Source organism: Hyperolius riggenbachi, chromosome 6 (genome assembly GCF_040937935.1).
Source record: "Hyperolius riggenbachi isolate aHypRig1 chromosome 6, aHypRig1.pri, whole genome shotgun sequence".
Classification (NCBI taxonomy): Eukaryota; Metazoa; Chordata; class Amphibia; order Anura; family Hyperoliidae; genus Hyperolius; species Hyperolius riggenbachi.
Window position 1 is genome coordinate 373,957,612 of NC_090651.1, and position 19,275 is coordinate 373,976,886.

At 49.0% G+C, this 19,275-nt stretch overlaps 1 protein-coding gene across 2 annotated transcripts in view; it reads left to right on the forward strand.

Annotated features, from left to right (window-relative positions):
* The first annotated feature begins 5,505 nt into the window (after window positions 1-5,505).
* Window positions 5,506-19,275, forward strand: part of TRNAU1AP (tRNA selenocysteine 1 associated protein 1) — a 36,203-nt gene continuing 22,433 nt past the window's right edge. Inside the window, exons 1-4 of one of the 2 annotated variants that reach the window (XM_068241915.1) lie at window positions 5,506-5,627; window positions 9,449-9,546; window positions 15,044-15,143; window positions 16,644-16,696. In XM_068241915.1, coding sequence (XP_068098016.1) covers window positions 9,461-9,546; window positions 15,044-15,143; window positions 16,644-16,696 — 239 coding nt within the window. In that variant the 5' untranslated portion in view covers window positions 5,506-5,627; window positions 9,449-9,460. The other variant, XM_068241914.1, reaches the window with a different exon arrangement.

A 19,275-nucleotide genomic window follows, 5' to 3' on the forward strand; every position in this document is an offset into this window, starting at 1 on the left:
TTCCGGCTCTTCTCGGAGAATCGGCTCTTCTGAATCGGCTCCCATGAAAGAGCCGGCTCTTACGGCTCTTAATCGGCTCTTCATTAAATATCACTGGACACCACTCAGAATCGGAGTAAAAGCCCCACCCCCGTCTCCATGACAACTCCAGACTGCTTCGCTGACTGCCCCAAACCCTCCTGTTATTGCTCTGCTCTGCCCCATACACACCTACAAGCTGCAACTACAGGACTACATCTCCCAGCATGCCTCAGCGCCCTTTATTACACAGCAAATCAGAGCTGTGTGGGGCGGCTGAGGCATCGGCTCTTTAAAAACTGAGAACCGGCTCTTGTCGTTCACAGCAAAGAGCCGGCTCTTAGAGCCGGCTCGTTCGCGAACGACCCATCACTACTGGGCTCCCTGAGTGACGCGATGAAATGGCAGCGGCTGTGAAACATTGGAGAAAGCAGGGAGCATAAAACAGCCATTCAAATTTGAGCAACTAATTTTCATTGGGAAATGTGAACTGCAGCCATTCTTGGACTATTAATAGCAGGGTTCTCAAACTTGCCACACTTGGTCACTGGGTGACTGGGATTAATATTCATTGGGTGGAGCCTACAACAACCAATCAAAATTCACCTATTGAATTTCAAGGGGAATATTTAAACTACTGTCATTCTTACACTGTTAATGGCAGAGGACTTAAACTTGGCACAATCGGTCATTGGTGACTGGGGTGCAAATTCACTTAAAGAGAAACTCCAACCAAGAATTGAACTTTATCCCAATCAGTAGCTGATACCCCCTTTTACATGAGCAATCTATTGCTTTTCACAAACAGACCATCAGGGGGCGCTGTATGACTGATATTGTGGTGAAACCCCTCCCACAAGAAGCTCTGAGTACCGGGGTACTTCTGCCAGTTTCCTGTCTGTGAACCCTGTTAGGGCCCGTTTCCACTATTGCGTTGCGGAATCGCCGGCGAATCACCGCAGGCGAAATCGCATGCGGGTGCGATTCCGCATGCGTTTTTTGCCGCGATTTCGCATGCGATTTCGCATAGGTTAGGGTAATGCGATTTTAACCATGTCACTGCCTGTGTGAATTAACATGGGTACCTATGCGAAATCGCATGCGAAATCGCGGCAAAAAACACATGGGGAAAACGCATGCGATTTCCCTATTAAATACATTGTGTGCGATTCGCCTGCATTCCACACGCAGGCGAATTCTGAGGGCCCTACCCTGCAGATTTTTTCTGCACAGAAAAACGTGCAGGAAAACGCACAAGTGGAAACAGTCCCATCCACTTGTACTAGCGGGCAACGCATGCGGATTCGCGATAGTGGAAACGGGCCCTTACACTGTGGGAAATAGCTGTTTACAGCGGTTTCCAACTGCCAAAAAAAGCATGCAGCAGCTACATCACCTGCCAGCAGTAAAAATGTCACAATGTGATAAATGTCAGAATGTAAATCAGGGAGAGGAAAGATTTAAAATGGGCAAACACTGACTACATCATTTATACATAATTATTGTAACAATGAAGCACTTTTTTTTTATTACATTATTTTCACTGGACTTCCTCATTAAAGAGGAGCTGTTAGGTATAGGGTCTCAGAGAAAATAAACACATATATCAGTAGCTAAAGATTGGCTGTACTTACATTACATATGCATTTCACTGTCCACGTTTGGATTTCACAGAATTTGTATATAGTATATGCAGAGATTGATGCTCCTGACAGCTCATGGCAGGTTCCATGTTTGTGAAGCCAAATGTGTCGTCATGTCCTGCCTGCTTCTGATCACAGAACAGCTCATACTGAATAACACTAGTTTGCAGTGAATATTAATGAGCCATGTGGCTAGGAACAATACCTGACTCCTGCAGTGTACTCTGCCCGGAGATTTATCTGTGCTGTGGCTGGACTGAGTTTTAGAAGCTGCTGAAACTTGATCCCGTATTCTCCTTAGCAGCCGAGGGGAGGGCCCCAGAATGCTTTGCAGTATGTTATGCGGCTTGCGTCCTGCTTAAGTCTAAGCTGTGCTGATAAGCACACATCAAAGTTAAGAGAGATCTTTATCTTCAGTAATGTCTTTTTGGCTTCCTTCTAAACTGTTTAACACAGGAGACTAGAGGTTTAAATTAGCTTCTGCAGCCTGACAGTTACTCTTTAACCGGTTCAGCGCCGCGGTCCGAAAATCTCATGCATCCGAGCAACGTTCACCTCCCATTCATTCGCCTATAACTTTATTGCTACTTATCACAATGAATTGATCTATAGCTCGTTTTTTCCGCCACCAATTAGGCTTTCTGTGGGTGATACATTTTGCTAAGAGCCACTTTACTGTAAATGCATTTTAACAGGAAGAATAAGAAAAAAACGGAAGAAATTCATTATTTCTCAGTTTTTGGCCATTATAGTTTGAAATTAATATACGCTACCGTAATTAAAACGCATGTATTTTATTTGCCCATCTGTCCCGCTTATTATACCATTTAAACGATGTCCCTATCACAATTTATGGTGCCGATATTTCATTTAGAAATAAAGGTGCATTTTTTCAATTTGCGTCCATCACTATTTATAAGCTTATAATTTTAAATAATATAATAACATATTCTCTTGACATGCATATTTAAAAAGTTCAGACCCTTGGGTAACTATTTATGTTGTTTTTTTTTTTTTTTTAATTGTTGTTTTTTTTTTTTTTAAATAAAAAAAGTGTATGTGGGTAATTTTTGGTGTGGGAGGGAAACTGTTAATTTTAAATGTAAAATAATGTTTTTTTTTTATCAAAAATGTATGTGGGTGCAGTTTACTATTTGGCCACAAGATGGCCACAGTGAAAAAATTCCTAGATGCGAACCAGCTCGCATCTAGGAACTAAAATGCTGAGAAGTTGTTTCCTGGGGGCAGAAATACCGCGCTCTCTGGAGAGAAAGCGTCGGTATTTCTGCGGGGAAGTTAGATCGGTGAATGGGAATTATATTCCCATTCACTGATCGGGGGGCTAGCGGCGGGCAGCGGGAGCGCGCGCGGGGGCGCGCCCGATCGCGCGCACGAGCCGGCGGCAGCACCAGTGCCTATCTGGACGAGGAAGCTCGTCCAGATAGGCCGAACTGGTTAAGGGATGAAGCCAAAAACAACCAATCACATTTCTTTACTGGACAAACTGTTTCCATCCACAAAATTTTGATGCCAGAAACTCGAAAGCTCACAAACTTGGTCATTGAGTGACTGTGTGTCAAGGTTACAAAAAGTGGGTGGAGCCAAAACATTTCACTGTGAAAATGTAAACTGCAGCCATTCTTACACTGTTAATGGCAGGGTTCTTAAACTTCGGACAGTTAGTCATTGGGTGACTGGGATTATTATTCAGGAAAGTGAGTGGAGCCTAGAACAGCCAATCAAAATTCACCTGTTGATTTTCAAGGGGAATATTTAAGTTGTTGCTAGTCTTACACTGTTAATAGCAGAGGTCTCAAACCTGGTACAGTTGGTCATTGGGCAACTGGGGTTCAAATTCAGAAAAGGGGGGCGGAGCCAGCAATGGCCGAATACATACCCGGGCAACGCTGGGTCTTCTTTGGATAAACTGCTTTCATTCACACGATTGGTGGTTAAGTAATGGTGTGGGAGACATTTTCTTGGCACACTTTAGGCCACTTACTACCAAATAAGCTTTATTTAAATGCCATTGTTTACCTGAGTAAAGGTCCTGACCCCTTGTCCAGTAAAGTTTCTAGGCTAAATTGCACCCAGGGCAAGGGTGTAAAAATCCCCCGCCAACCCAACTATAGGTGACTGCAGTGTAGGTTGGCCAGTTATAGGTGCCCAATGTATCGGCTAGCCAGGTATAGGCCCCCCAGTATAGTTAGCTAGGCATAGGTGCTCCCAGTATAGCCAGACAGGTGCTCCCAGTATAGCCAGGCATAGGTGCTCCCAGTATAGCCAGACAGGTGCTCCCAGTATAGCCAGGCATAGGTTCTCCCAGTATAGCCAGGCATAGGTGCTCCCAGTATAGCCAGGCATAGGTGCTCCCAGTATAGCCAGGCATAGGTGCTCCCAGTATAGCCAGGCATAGGTGCTCCCAGTATAGCCAGGCATAGGTGCTCCCAGTATAGCCAAGCATAGTTGCTCCCAGTATAGCCAGGCATACGTGCTCCCCGTATAGCCAGGCATACATGCTCCCAGTATAGCCAAGCATAGGTGCTGCAAGTATAGCTAGTCATAGGTGCTCCCAGTTTAGCCAGGCATAGGTGCTTCCAGTGTAGCCAGGCATAGGAGCTCCCAGTATAGTCAGGCATAGGTTCTGCAAGTATAGCTAGGAATAGGTGCTCCCAGTATAGCCAGGCATAGTAGCTCCCAGTATAGCCAGGCATAGTAGCTCCCAGTATAGCCAGGCATAGGAGCTCCCAGTATAGACAGGCATAGGTGCTCCCAGTATAGACAGGCATAGGTGCTCCCAGTATAGCCAGGCATAGGTGCTCCCAGTATAGCCAGGCATAGGTGCTGCCAGTATAGCCAGGCACAGGTGCTGCCAGTATAGCCAGGCATAGGAGCTCCAAATATAGCCAGGCATAGGTGCTGCCAGTATAGCCAGGCACAGGTGCTGCCAGTATAGCCAGGCATAGGTGCTCCCGGTATAGCCAGGTATAGGTGCTCCCGGTATAGCCAGGCATAGGTGCTCCCGGTATAGCCAGGCATAGGTGCTCCCAGTAATTCCAGGCATAGGTGCTGCCAGTATAGCCAGGAATGTGTCCCCAGTATAGCCAGGCATAGGTGCTCCTGTTATAGCCAGGCATAGCTGTTCCCGGTATAGCAAGGCATAGGTGCTCCCAGTATATCCAGGCAGGTGCTCCCAGTATAGCCAGGCATACGTGCTCCCAGTATAGCCAGGCATACGTGCTCCCAGTATAGCCAGGCATACGTGCTCCCAGTATAGCCAGGCATACGTGCTCCCAGTATAGCCAGGCATAGGTGCTCCCAGTATAGCCAGGCATAGGTGCTCCCAGTATAGCCAGGCATAGGTGCTCCCAGTATAGCCAGGCATAGGTGCTCCCAGTATAGCCAGGCATAGGTGCTCCCAGTATAGCCAGACATAGGAGCTCCCAGTATAGCCAGGCATAAGAGCTCCCAGTATAGCCAAGCATAGGTGCTCCCAGTATAGCCAGGCATAGGAGCTCCCAGTATAGCCAGGCATACATTTGGCATGCCCTGGAAACGAGCATCTCCTAGGCCCTCTCTGCTCCCTTACAAGTGATTAGCTGGGCACAAACTGATAGGCAGACACGCTGAGGGGCTTAATCACCGGATTGTATGAGCCTGGCCACCTCCCACAAGCATTTTGAAGTGAAATCTCAGAGCACATGGTCTCCCGTTCCCCCTCCTGTAGCTGCTGGAGACACGTCAGTGAGGAAAGCTTTCCCCCTAGTAACCGGAAGTAGCACAAGGCTCTTGGTCTCCGCCCCCTCTCCACAGCAGCAGATACGTCAGTGAGCGAAGCTTTTCCCCCAGTAACCGAAAGTATCGCTCAGCGCTTTGTCTCCGCCCCCTCCCCAGAGCCGCAGACACATCAGTGAGCGAAGCTTTCCCTCTAGTAACCGGAAGTAACGCCCAGCGCGTGGCTATTGGGTGAGCAGGACGCGTTTCGTCCAATCAGCGTGCAGCAGGGATCAGAGCTGCCGCTGGAGCTGTGGGGGAGATCAGTGTGGGGGAGGATGGCGAGTCTGTGGATGGGAGATGTGAGTATATAATACAGGGAGGCCCTGCTGTACATAATATGCCTATTACTGCAGTGGCTGGATGGTGTAATGCCTATTACTGCAGTGGCTGGATGGTGTACTGGTTAAGGGCTCTGCCTCTGACACAGGCGACCAGGGTTTGAGTCTCAGCTCTGCCTGTTCAGTAAGCCAGCACCTATTCAGTAGAAGACCTTAGGCAAGACTCCCTAACACTGCTACTGCCTATAGAGCGTGTCCTAGTGGCTGCTGCTCTGGCGCTTTGAGTCCGCCAGGAGAAAAGCGCACTATAAATGTTATTTGTCTTCTTTGGATTGTCAGCTCTTTGGGCAGCTCCTCTGTCGTGGCCTTGGAGCCCCTGGTGGTCCCCATTTCAGTGCAGCCTTGTTGGCTGCCCATACGTTACAAGCTGATTCCTCATCGATTTGAGGATGAAGTCTCTTCGGGATCGATCTTCGTTATGCCTCACTCGTTGCTGCCCACAAATGTAAATGCGCCCGCATGCATTTAAAATCCATGACCTGTTCGCTGTTGCCCGTGTTCTTCTGCATTGGTACCCCCGCGTAACTGCCAGCGTATAGTAAATGGGGCGTGTGTGATGTCACATGTGCTGTATGCCGATAATCGATAATGCAGAAGGTGGATGGGCACCCGGGGGGGGGGCAACAGCGTACGAGTAAAGTATTTTAGCCCGCGGGTGTTTTTTACCTTATGGACGAGAGGAGGAATTTTCCCCTTTCAGCGCTCCTCCCTTTCATTCCTCAATAACTTTATCATAAAGAAATAATCTGTACCTTGTTTTTTTCCGCCACCAATTAGGCTTTCTTTGGGTGGTACATTATGTTAAGAATTATTTTAGGTACTTATCCGTTAGCCGGGCGCATCCGGCAGGTGGCGCTAATTACTATTCCCCCCTCCAGGCCGACATGGATAGTAGGGAAAGATGTAACTCTGGTGGAGTTTTGTCGCCACCTAGAGGATGCACCCGGCTAACGGATAAGTACCTTATTTTATTCTAAATTCATTTTAACGGGAATAATTAAGAAAAAAGTTGGAAAAAAATTATTTTGCAGGTTTGCAGGCCATTATAGTTTTAAAATACCACATGCTACCGTAATTAAAATCCATACATTTTGTTTACCCATTTGTCCCAGTTATTGCAACGTTAAAATTATATACCTAGTATAATGTATGGTGGCTATTTTATTTGGAAATAAAGGTACATTTTTTCAGTTTTACATCCATCGCTAATTTTTAGCCCATAAATTCATAATAATATGCCCTCTTGACATACATATAAAAAAAAAAATTGAATCCCTAAAGTCAGTAAATTTAATTTTACTATTTGGTCAGAAGATGTCCCCACTGAGCAAATCCTATGTAGCGTAGGCTACATAGGAAACAATGTGTTGTTACATTGTAACTAGGGAAGGGACGCAGGTTTCAATGGAAGCCTGCATCACGGGTGGCCTGCGGGGAGATTAATGAATCGGAACTTTGTTCCCATTCATAAACCTAACAATTGGCAGCTGAAATCGGCAGCGGAAGGAAGCACAGCGGCTCTGTTTAAGAATAAACACTGTTTTTGAGCAAAAACAGTGTTGATTCTCGGCGGACATGTACGGATTGGCACAGGGGACTTTTGTCCCCTGTAAGCAATCCCCCCTGCTAGTAGCAGCAGCGCGGTCCCAGGCATCTGCCCGCACAATCACGTGCAGAGCACCCCAAACTGCAGGGATGTGACTAGCGCGTCCCTGCGGCTGTAGCAGCTGTCGCTGCGGATGTGAGGCTCACGTCCGCGTGGCAGAAATGGTTAATGCACGGGGGGCATATTTACATTCGGGAGGACAGCGGCTGGGCTTTCGTCACTCTTCCCGATATCTCGTGCTGTTAACTCTGCACACTTGATTGCCCGTGTTGGCCTGAGATTTTCCAACTTGCTTGGTCAATACATTCTTGGCCCAAAATCGGTCAAATCCTCGATTGGACATGCTTGTTGCTTGGTCTCATCCGATTCGATAAAACTATTAAATCGGATGGTCAATTGAGCTGTGATATCGCTAGATGTATGGCCACCTTTAAAGAGACTCCGTAACAAAAATTGCATCCTGTTTTTTATCATCCTACAAGTTCCAAAAGCTATTCTAATGTGTTCTGGCTTACTGCAGCACTTTCTACTATCACAGTCTCTGTAATAAATCAATGTATCTTTCCCCTGTCAGACTTGTCAGCCTGTGTCTGGAAGGCTGCCAAGTTCTTCAGTGTTGTGGTTCTGCTATGAACTACCCCTTCCAGGCCCCTCTCTGCACACTGCCTGTGTATTATTTAGATTAGAGCAGCTCCTCTCTTATCTTTTACAAGCTGGATAAATCGTCCTCTGAGCTGGCTGGGCTTTTACATACTGAGGAATTACAGACAAGGGCAAAGCTGTTTGCAGGAAGAAACGAGCAGCCTGAAAGTTCAGTGCATGAGAACAGGGGGAAAGAAACACACAAATGATCTCTTGAGATTCAAAAGGAAGGCTGTATACAGCCTGCTTGTGTATGGATGTATTTTCTATGTGTGGACATGCTGTACATCAACCTACTTCCTGTTTTGGTGGCCATTTTGTTTGTTTATAAACAAACTTTTTAAAACTGTTTTTTAACCACTTTTAATGCAGCGAGGAGCGGCGAAATTGTGTCAGAGGGTAATAGGAGATGTCCCCTAACGCACTGGTATGTTTACTTTTGTGTGATTTTAACAATACAGATTCTCTTTAAAGGGAACCTAAAGCGTTAAAAAAGCAAGTTTAACTTACCTAGGGCTTCTGCTGGCCCCCTGCAGCTGCTCTGTGGCCACCCTGGTACGCAGCGATGCTCTGCCTCCCCTCCACCATGGCTCAGTTGGTCTGGCCACACGTATTCTCATTTGCACTATCATCAGTGAAAGCGTCCTGCACAGTAAGAGAAAATCTCCACTGCACATGCGCAGGACGCTCCTGGCAATGGGAGTGCAAATGAGGATGCAAGGGCTGCGCAAGTGCAGTGACCATCGACTGGCTCAATTGCTGAAAGCAAAACTGAGCTGCGGAGTGGGATCAGAAGATCATTGAGTACCGGCGCGGGGACAGGAAGCCCCAGGTAAGTTAAACTTGCTTTTTTTTTTTTTTAAACACATTTAGTTCCTTTTAAAGAGACTCAGAGATGAAGTAATGTAAAGCTTTGATACTTACCCGGGGATTCCTCCCGCCCCATAAACACGGCTAAGTCCAACGCCGTCCTCCTGCGTCTGCCGTTCAGCCGCCCTGAGCCCCGGTCACAGGCTCAGTTGATGCCAGTCTGGGTCTACTGCGCACGCGCAGACCTCCCGTGCATGTGCAGTAGACCTGGACTGACGTCACTGAGCCTTTTATCGGGGCAGACCGCAGGAGGACAGCGAGGGCCTTAGACGTGTTTAAGGGGCGGGAGGAAGCCCCGGGTAAGTATCAAATCTTTACAATACTTCATCTCTGTGTTACTTTAAGGCTAATATACCCAATGCAATTTTTATGTCTGATAGACTTTGTACAGCAGCATTGTGATTAGGGAAAATCTCATCCCAAACGCAGCGGTACTAATGGAAAACTCACCACGCGGTTTAACAGTACCTAGCATATGGCGATCAGAATCAAATGGCAAATCCTGCTGGTGCAAAGTAGCCCTAATTACTTTTATTGTATTTTTTTCCCTGCAGATCGATGAGTCTATGAATGAAGGTTACATAACGCAAGCTTTTAAATCTGTGGGGGAGAGCGTTCGCAGCGTGAAGATCATCCGCAACCGTCTCACCGGGTGAGAAATTCTCCCAGAATTGTTTGATTCCAGCATCAATAAAAAATGATTCACAAAGGCTATCTTCTGGGAATGCTAAAATTCTCTCCAGCAGTGCTTGTCACAGGGATAGATATCAGTGCTGGTCACAGGGACAGATGTCGGTGCTTGTCACAGGGACAGATGTCGGTGTTTGTCACAGGGATAGATATCAGTGCTGGTCACAGGGACAGATGTCGGTGCTTGTCACAGGGACAGATGTCGGTGCTTGTCACAGGGACAGATGTCGGTGCTTGTCACAGGGACAGATGTCGGTGCTTGTCACAGGGACAGATGTCGGTGCTTGTCACAGGGACAGATGTCGGTGCTTGTCACAGGGATAGAGGTCGGTGCTTGTCACAGGGATAGAGGTCGGTGCTTGTCACAGGGACAGAGGTCGGTGCTTGTCACAGGGACAGAGGTCGGTGCTTGTCACAGGGACAGAGGTCGGTGCTTGTCACAGGGACAGAGGTCGGTGCTTGTCACAGGGACAGAGGTCGGTGCTTGTCACTGGGTCATAACCAGAAGGCATGGAGGGGACAGAGGACATTTACCAATGCTCGGCAGCCAGCGGCCCCTCCTAGTCTCTAGTCCTGCTCTCCTATACACTGAAGGCTTGGAATCACATGACAGCGTAACTAGTTTATGACCGTGCCACGCCTATTGGCATGGATGCAGCAGCAGCCCCAGGACCGGTCAACGCCAATTGGTGTGAAGTCCTGGGACGGGGTTTGGCAGGAGATCGCGTGCGCCGATGCGTGCGCATCTCCACTTGAATGACGGAGCTCAGCTCCATCATCAGTCTCCCAGCGGCCATCGCTGTCTATTTACAATGTACAGCGCTGCGGTCTACGGCAGCACTGTACTGGGGACAGCCATGTGACACAGCTGTCCCCCTGGGAAGCACAGAGAGGCTCTCATAGGCTGATGTCTATGAGAGCCGATCGCTGGGATTGGCTGCCGGAGGAGGAAGGGGGGGGAATAAAAATATTTTTTAAAAAAGCACATATTTATTAAAAATAAAACAAATCTATATATACAAAAATAAACACCCCAGCAGCGATCAGAGCCCACCAACAAAACGCTCTGCTGGTGGGCAGAAAAGGGGGGATCACTTGTGTGCTAGGTAGTACGGCCCTGCAGCGAGCCCTTAAAGCTGCAGTGGCCTAAGTAGTAAAAATTAGCCTGGTCACTGGGGGGGAGAAGAAGCCTGTGGAATATATACTTACCCAAGGAGAGGGGAGGCTCTGGGTCCTATAGATAGAGCCTTTCCGTTCTCTTCCTTGTTCCAGTGCTGGCTCTAACATTAACAGTCTTGGACTGATGGGTCGCAGACTGCTCTCTGCTGCTTTGGGAGGCTACGGAAGACTTTGGGAGCCTGGGCGCTCCGGAAGACGCTCAGTTCTGTACTGCGCATGTACAAGCACGCTCTCTCGCGCATGTGCAGTATGGAGCTGCCCACAGTGGGTGATTTGAATAGGGGAGCCAGCGCTGGAACGAGGTGACCGGGAAGGCTCTATAGCACCCAGAGCCTTTCCTCTCCTTAGGTAAGTATCTGTTTTTTTTTATTTTAGCTTCAGACTCCCTTTAACCACTTCAGTACCAGCGCTCTCTGCCCCCTTACAGAGAAACTCCGACCAAGAATTGAACTTTATCCTAATCACTAGCTGATACCAACTTTTACATGAGAAATCTATTCCTTTTCACATACAGACCATCAGGGGGCGCTGTATGACTGATATTGTGGTGAAACCCTCCCACAAGAAACGAGAAAAGTACATACTCTTGGCAGTTTCCTGTCTGTGAACCTTGTTGCATTGTGGGAAATAGCTGTTTATAGCTGTTTCCAACTGCCAAAAAGCATGCAGCAGCTACATCACCTGCCAGCAGTAAAAATGTCACCATGTAATAAATGTCAGAATGTAAATCAGGGATTTAAAAGATTTTACAATGGGCAAACACTGACTAAATCATTTATACATAATTATTGTAAAAATGAAGCACTTTTTTTTATTACATTATTTTCACTGGAGTTCCTCTTTAAGGACCAGAGACTGCTGGTACCGTAACACGCTGCTTCCCGACGAATCGCCGCACATACCCAGCGGTCACGACACTGCCTCATCGCCGCAGGCTCCTCTCTCTGGCGTCTCTATGACGGGGAGTGCTTTCATTGGCTCCTGACGCTGTCTATCAATGGGAGCCATTGTGATTGGCTCTCCATGATCACATCGTCAGGAGCCAATGAAAGCGGCTCCTGACCTGCTTACAGAGCTCTGCCGTCTTATAGACAGCAGAGCGAGCAAATTGCGGTGGGTGCAGAGTGGTGAGATCGGCGGGGACGCAGGATTTATTGCGAGGTTGAATCTACGTCCATTCAGAGCCGCAGCACCACCTGCTGGACGTAGATCCGTACTGCGTCCGTCCACAACCAGTTAAAGAGGCACTGCAATGACATAAAGTAGAATGAACTACATCATTCATGATACTCAATGTTACACGAATTATCCTGCTTTCAGCACCAGAAACGCTTCCTCTATATATTGCTCTGTATTGGGATTTAGTCCTGCACTCTAGTCGTTGAGGTCCCTTTTACACTTGCCTTGCAAGTGTGTGTTGCATTTATCGAATTGCAGTGAAACAGAATTTTTTTTTATGGTATCATGTGTGGCCATCTAAAAAATAAAAAATCCACTTACCTGGGGCTTCCTCCAGCCCCATGCAGTTGTCATGTGCCCTCGCCGTAGCTCCGGTGGATCCCGGTCTCCTCCAGTGCAGATGCCGACCTCCCTGCCGTGCTACCGGCGGGGAGCAGAGCTGCGGTGAGGGCACAGGATGGCTGCAAGGGGCTGGAGGAAGCCCCAGGTAATTGGATTTTTTTATTTTTAATGTTCCTGGATGTGTCCTTTAAAGCGAACCCAAACTCTTACACAACATATATGTCCTTATTCCATATAAAGTTGCTGAGGAAATTCACTTCTGTTTTTGTGTAAGGTGCGTACACACGCCAGACTTATCAGTCTAGTTTGAAGGTTATAGAGGGCAAACCATCTAGTGTAGGTCGGGTGCTTGATACTAGGACGTAGGCATGTCCCGAGTAGAAACAATGTTCAAATGTATCAGCACACCGCTTTTAGAATGCTTAAAGCGGACCCAAACCAAACTTTTTGTTTTTAATTCAAAATATTTAGTTGCACCACTCTGACACATGCAAATATAAATAAACACTCCTTTAACCTTTTCGGGACCGGCCACCTACCCCCCCTTAAGGACCAGGCATTTTTGGCGGGAAGGGGGTGCGCGCGTTTGGGGGGGTCAGGCGGCCGGATCCCGTGTGTGGCTGCCGGGCATTGTGTCCCCCCTTGGTGGCCTGGGCCCCCCCTTCTGCCAGCAGCCTTCACTTACCTTCCAGGCTCCAGCGATGAGCCGCACGGGACCCTCTTCTCCGGCCGGCATCTCCGCTTCATCTGACGAGCAGTTCCGGGTCGCGGCTTGATGACGTCATCAAGCCGGGACCCGGCGCTGACGTCAGATGAAGCGGAGATGCCGGCCAGAGCGGAGGGGGCGCCGATCGTCGCTGGAACGGCAGGGAGGTGAGTGGATCCTCTTCTTTCCCCCCCTGCCGCCGCAGCTGTCAAACAGATCACTACGATCCGACGGCGATCGTAGTGATCGTGTGATCAGCAGCCATACGCGATGGCTGCTGATCACTCGGGGGAGATGTCGGCTGTCATATGACAGCTTGATCTCCCCCTCCGGGTGCGCACGATCGCGTCGGGAGCGGAAATTTCGGGCCGGCGTAGATCCTACGCCGCATCAGGCTAGAACAGCCACAAGTGCGGCGTAGGATCTCATGCACATGGTCCCGAAAAGGTTAAGCCTATGAGCATTTCAGTGCATGCTTTTCACCCTTCTCTTTCCATAACTAGGGTTATACCGGTGGCAGCCATTACTTCTGAGCTTAGTAGGAGGTTTTAGATCATGGGTGTGTTTGTCATCATCTACCCTCCCTCACAGGGGCGTCGTCTATGTGAAATCTCACACAAGCTGAGATCACCTCCCCTGTGACATCATCAGTAGCAGCCTGTGTTTTTGTTTTTTATCTCCTCCACCAGTCTGCTGGATTCTGTCCCAGCAATATGAAAGGAAGGGAGGGGTTCCTCCAATAAATGAAAAATATTTTATATTTGTCATCATGCAGCAGAAAAAAAGGCTGCTATTTATTATTATAATTTAGAAAATAGATTTTATTTCTGAAATCTTGTATTTTTAGTTGGGGTCCACTTTAACGTTCTTTTTATTGAGCTATGCGTTCCATAGAGATATTAAAGGGAAGGTTCAGGGAAACCTGTAAAAAAATAAAAATCCCTATCCACTTACCTGGGGCTTCCTCCAGCCCGTGGCAGGCAGGAGGTGCCCTCGCCGCCGCTCCAGAGGCTTCCGGTCGTCTTCGGTGGCCGACCCGACCTGGCCAGGCCGGCTGCCAGGTTGGGCTCTTCTGCGCTCCAAGGACGGGCTCTTCTGCGTCCCACGCGGGCGCGCTGACGTCATCGGACGACCTCCGGGCTGTACTGCGCATGCGCAGAACTACTGCGCCTGCGCAGTACAGCCCGGAGGACGTCCGATGACGTCAGCGCGCCCGCATGGGACGCAGAAGAGCCCGTCCTTGGAGCGCAGAAGAGCCCGACCTGGCAGCCGGCCTGGCCAGGTCGGGTCGGCCACCGAAGACGACCGGAAGCCTCTGGAGCGGCGGCGAGGGCACCTCCTGCCTGCCACGGGCTGGAGGAAGCCCCAGGTAAGTGGATAGGGATTTTTATTTTTTTACAGGTTTCCCTGAACCTTCCCTTTAAAGCAGATGATTGTTTCGGGGGCCACGCAGGGTCCCCCTTCATCAAGGCGTGTGGTTACAACCGCATAGTTCTTAACAAACATTATATACAATCATAATCCCCATGCACCGCACCCCAATTGTGACAAAACAATGATGTCATCTCCAATGTTTACAATATAAAAACACCAGCAAAACTCTGCAGTTCTTATAATCAGTCTGACGACAACTTGTACTCGCGTACAACTGTCGTCAGAACGACCGCCCCACGGGCAGCTCTGACAACCCGTAGTTTGAAAAAGTCTGGCGTGTGTATGCGCCTTTAGGCAGATTATTGTCTAATTGGTTCTTATCAGCAACTGTGAATGGACTGCAGGAGAGCTCTCCATACAGTAAACACTGAGGCTTAACCCTTTCAGTGCCTTCTGCAAAAGTGAAGCCTAGTAAAACTGCATTTATTTATTTATTTATTTTAGGATTTCTATAAATTGTGATGATTTTTCTTCCCATAAAGGCTGTCATGCTGTGATTAATCTGTTAGAGCCATGAGGAAGTTCTGAGTTGAGTTTAGTTCCCCTTTAAGATGCTAATTTGATCCGTTTCCGCTACTATTCCGTTTACAAGACCTTGCTTGTTGTTCGTCTCTTGCAGCACTCTCTCTGGATACTGTTTTGTTGAATTCTCTGACCAGACCGCAGCGTCCAAGTGTCTGGCGAACGTCAACGGCAAAGTCATCCCAGGAACCAATTCGGTGAGCACACATACATAAAGATCTGCCCGTCTCATCTTGTGCTGATGGGGGACAGGAAGTGAGGCGATCGCTCATCCACTGTATGCTAAGTCACACGTTACACTCAAATGTACAGTCACACAGCTGCCCATGACACTGACCGCAATAAAAAAACACAAAATAGAGGATATTGGTCTCCAAAGTTGTTTTTGGATTAAGTCTCTTCACCACACAGGTCCTCAATTCTGGTCCAGACTAAGAATGATCAGTGAGATGCAAATAATTTCTCCTTGCATTCAAATTTCATGTAAATTTTATGAAATTGGACCAGAATAACTTCCTGTCAATTTTAACCACTTGAGGACCCACCCTTTACCCCCCCCCCCCCCCCCCCTTTAAGGACCAGCGCTGTTTTAGCTGATCTGTGCTGGGTGGGCTGTGCAGCCCCCAGCACAGATCAAACACCAGGCAGAGCGACCAGATCGCCCCCCCTTTTTCCCCACTAGGGGGATGATGTGCTGGGGGGGTCTGATCGCTCCTGCCTGCCTGGGTGTTGCGGGGGGGGGCACCTCAAAGCCCCCCTCTGCGGCGAAATTCCCCCCCCCCCCCCTCCCACCCTTCCCCGGAGATCCGAGGCTGCACAGGAACGGATCTGTCCTGTGCAGCCTCTAACAGGCTCCTGCCTGTCATGTGACAGCGATCCCCGGCCACTGATTGGCCAGGGATCGCTGATCTGGTACAACGCTGCTACTGTTAGCAGCGTTGTACAAATGTAAACAAAGCGGATTATTTCCGCTTGTGTTTACATTTAGCCTGCGAGCCGCGATCGGCGGCCCGCAGGCTGTTCACGGAGCCCCCCACCGTGAATTGACAGGAAGCAGCCGCTCGCGCGAGCGGCTGCTTCCTGATTAATTAGTCTGCAGCCGGCGACGCTGGTCCTGCAGCTGCCACGGTATGAGTGCGCGGTCGGCAAGTGGTTAAAGGATCACTTTTGCGAAGATCGTAACATTTTAAAAATATGTAAATACATATAAATAAGAAGTACGTTTCTTCCAGAGTAAAACGAGCCACAACTTACTCCTCTCCTATGTTGTCACCTACAGTAAGTAGTAGAAATCTGACAGAACTGAAAGGTTTTCGACTAGCCCGTGTCCTCATAGGGGATTCTCAGGGTTTTGTTTATTTTCAAAAGCACTTGGTGATTGGGGGTTGCTCTGTCCAGCTGCCAAAAAAAAAACTATGCAGCAGTTTCTTTCAAAAGTTGACTGGTACAGACAGACTATTCTTTTTATCGGTCAGACACGAGTAGCAGAGTACTGATATCTGCATTGCTTTGGACTGAATCACTTGGTACAAAGCTGGACGTCAGCAGTGTTTTGATCTGATGGAAATCACGTGGTGCAAGATGGTAACGTGATTGCTACTCCCCAATCGGATACCAACCTCTGGACAGATTAATCATTTGCCACATATAGGATATGGCTGGTGAAACGCTTTAACTGTCTCTCTTTGTTTTTCCAGGCCAAGAGGTTCAAGCTGAAGTACGCACTGTACACAAAGCCAACTGATCCCAGGTAAAGAGATTATTTTAATTCATTCACATTCATTTTGCAGCTTTATCTACTCTTCCTACACCATCTCCACGATATCCGTTAGCTGAGTGTTTCAATCGTGCACTAAATTTCAGGTCCCCAACAACCCATTGCTGCAAATGAGAAACAGGCACCCGTGCATCAAAAACGCCTGCTTCCGGGGACAAGACACAGAACATTTATATTGCACTTTTCTCCTGGCGGACTCAAAGCGCCACAGCTGCAGCCACTAGGGCGCGCTCTATAAGCAGTGGCAGTGTTGCTACTGAACAGATTTCATCCTCCTAATTACCGCAGCTGAGCGGGTGGGGGGTCTTTTTTTTTAATCCATCCCACGCTGCATTCCAAGCAGCGTCACGTGACTACAAACACTTCCTCCTTCAACCCAGAATGGGGGAGTGTTTGTAGTCATGTGACCACGTAAATGCATAAAATGCAAATAGGCCCTGTGCTGTGTGTATCCTCAGTAGTGTGAGAGCAGTACAAGAGCCTGCAGCACACCGTGATGAGAGGCCCAGTGCTGTGTGTATCCTCAGTAGTGTGACAGCAGTACAAGAGCCTGCAGCACACCGTGATGAGAGGCCCAGTGCTGTGTGTATCCTCAGTAGTGTGACAGCAGTACAAGAGCCCGCAGCACACCGTGATGAGAGGCCCAGTGCTGTGTGTACTATCCTCAGTAGTGTGACAGCAGTACAAGAGCCTGCAGCACACCGTGATGAGAGGCCCAGTGCTGTGTGTATCCTCAGTAGTGTGAGAGCAGTACAAGAGCCTGCAGCACACAGTGATGAGAGGCCCTGTGCTGTGTGTACTATCCTCAGTAGTGTGACAGCAGTACAAGAGCCTGCAGCACACCGTGATGAGAGGCCCTGTGCTGTGTGTACTATCCTCAGTAGTGTGAGAGCAGTACAAGAGCCTGCAGCACACCGTGATGAGAGGCCCTGTGCTGTGTGTACTATCCTCAGTAGTGTGAGAGCAGTACAAGAGCCTGCAGCACACCGTGATGAGAGGCCCAATGCTGTGTGTATCCTCAGTAGTGTGACAGCAGTACAAGAGCCTGCAGCACACCGTGATGAGAGGCCCAGTGCTGTGTGTACTATCCTCAGTAGTGTGAGAGCAGTACAAGAGCCTGCAGCACACCGTGATGAGAGGCCCAGTGCTGTGTGTATCCTCAGTAGTGTGAGAGCAGTACAAGAGCCTGCAGCACACCGTGATGAGAGGCCCAGTGCTGTGTGTATCCTCAGTAGTGTGACAGCAGCACAAGAGCCCGCAGCACACCGTGATAAGAGGCCCAGTGCTGTGTGTATCCTCAGTAGTGTGACAGCAGTACAAGAGCCTGCAGCACACCGTGATGAAAGGCCCAGTGCTGTGTGTACTATCCTCAGTAGTGTGACAGCAGTACAAGAGCCTGCAGCACACCGTGATGAGAGGCCCAGTGCTGTGTGTATCCTCAGTAGTGTGAGAGCAGTACAAGAGCCTGCAGCACACCGTGATGAGAGGCCGAGTGCTGTGTGTACTATCCTCAGTAGTGTGACAGCAGTACAAGAGCCTGCAGCACACCGTGATGAGAGGCCCAGTGCTGTGTGTATCCTCAGTAGTGTGACAGCAGTACAAGAGCCTGCAGCACACCGTGATGAGAGGCCGAGTGCTGTGTGTACTATCCTCAGTAGTGTGAAAGCAGTACAAGAGCCTGCAGCACACCGTGATGAGAGGCCCAGTGCTGTGTGTATCCTCAGTAGTGTGACAGCAGTACAAGAGCCTGCAGCACACCGTGATGAGAGGCCGAGTGCTGTGTGTACTATCCTCAGTAGTGTGAGAGCAGTACAAGAGCCTGCAGCACACCGTGATGAGAGGCCGAGTGCTGTGTGTACTATCCTCAGTAGTGTGACAGCAGTACAAGAGCCTGCAGCACACCGTGATGAGAGGCCCTGTGCTGTGTGTATCCTCAGTAGTGTGACAGCAGTACAAGAGCCTGCAGCACACCGTGATGAGAGGCCCAGTGCTGTGTGTATCCTCAGTAGTGTGAGAGCAGTACAAGAGCCTGCAGCACACCGTGATGATAGGCCCTGTGCTGTGTGTACTATCCTCAGTAGTGTGACAGCAGTACAAGAGTCTGCAGAACACCGTGATAAGAGGCCCTGTGCTGTGTGTACTATCCTCAGTAGTGTGACAGCAGTACAAGAGCCTGCAGCACACCGTGATGAGAGGCCCAGTGCTGTGTGTACTATCCTCAGTAGTGTGACAGCAGTACAAGAGCCTGCAGCACACCGTGATGAGAGGCCGAGTGCTGTGTGTACTATCCTCAGTAGTGTGAGAGCAGTACAAGAGCCTGCAGCACACCGTGATGAGAGGCCCAGTGCTGTGTGTATCCTCAGTAGTGTGAGAGCAGTACAAGAGCCTGCAGCACACCGTGATGAGAGGCCGAGTGCTGTGTGTACTATCCTCAGTAGTGTGACAGCAGTACAAGAGCCTGCAGCACACCGTGATGAGAGGCCCAGTGCTGTGTGTACTATCCTCAGTAGTGTGACAGCAGTACAAGAGCCTGCAGCACACCGTGATGAGAG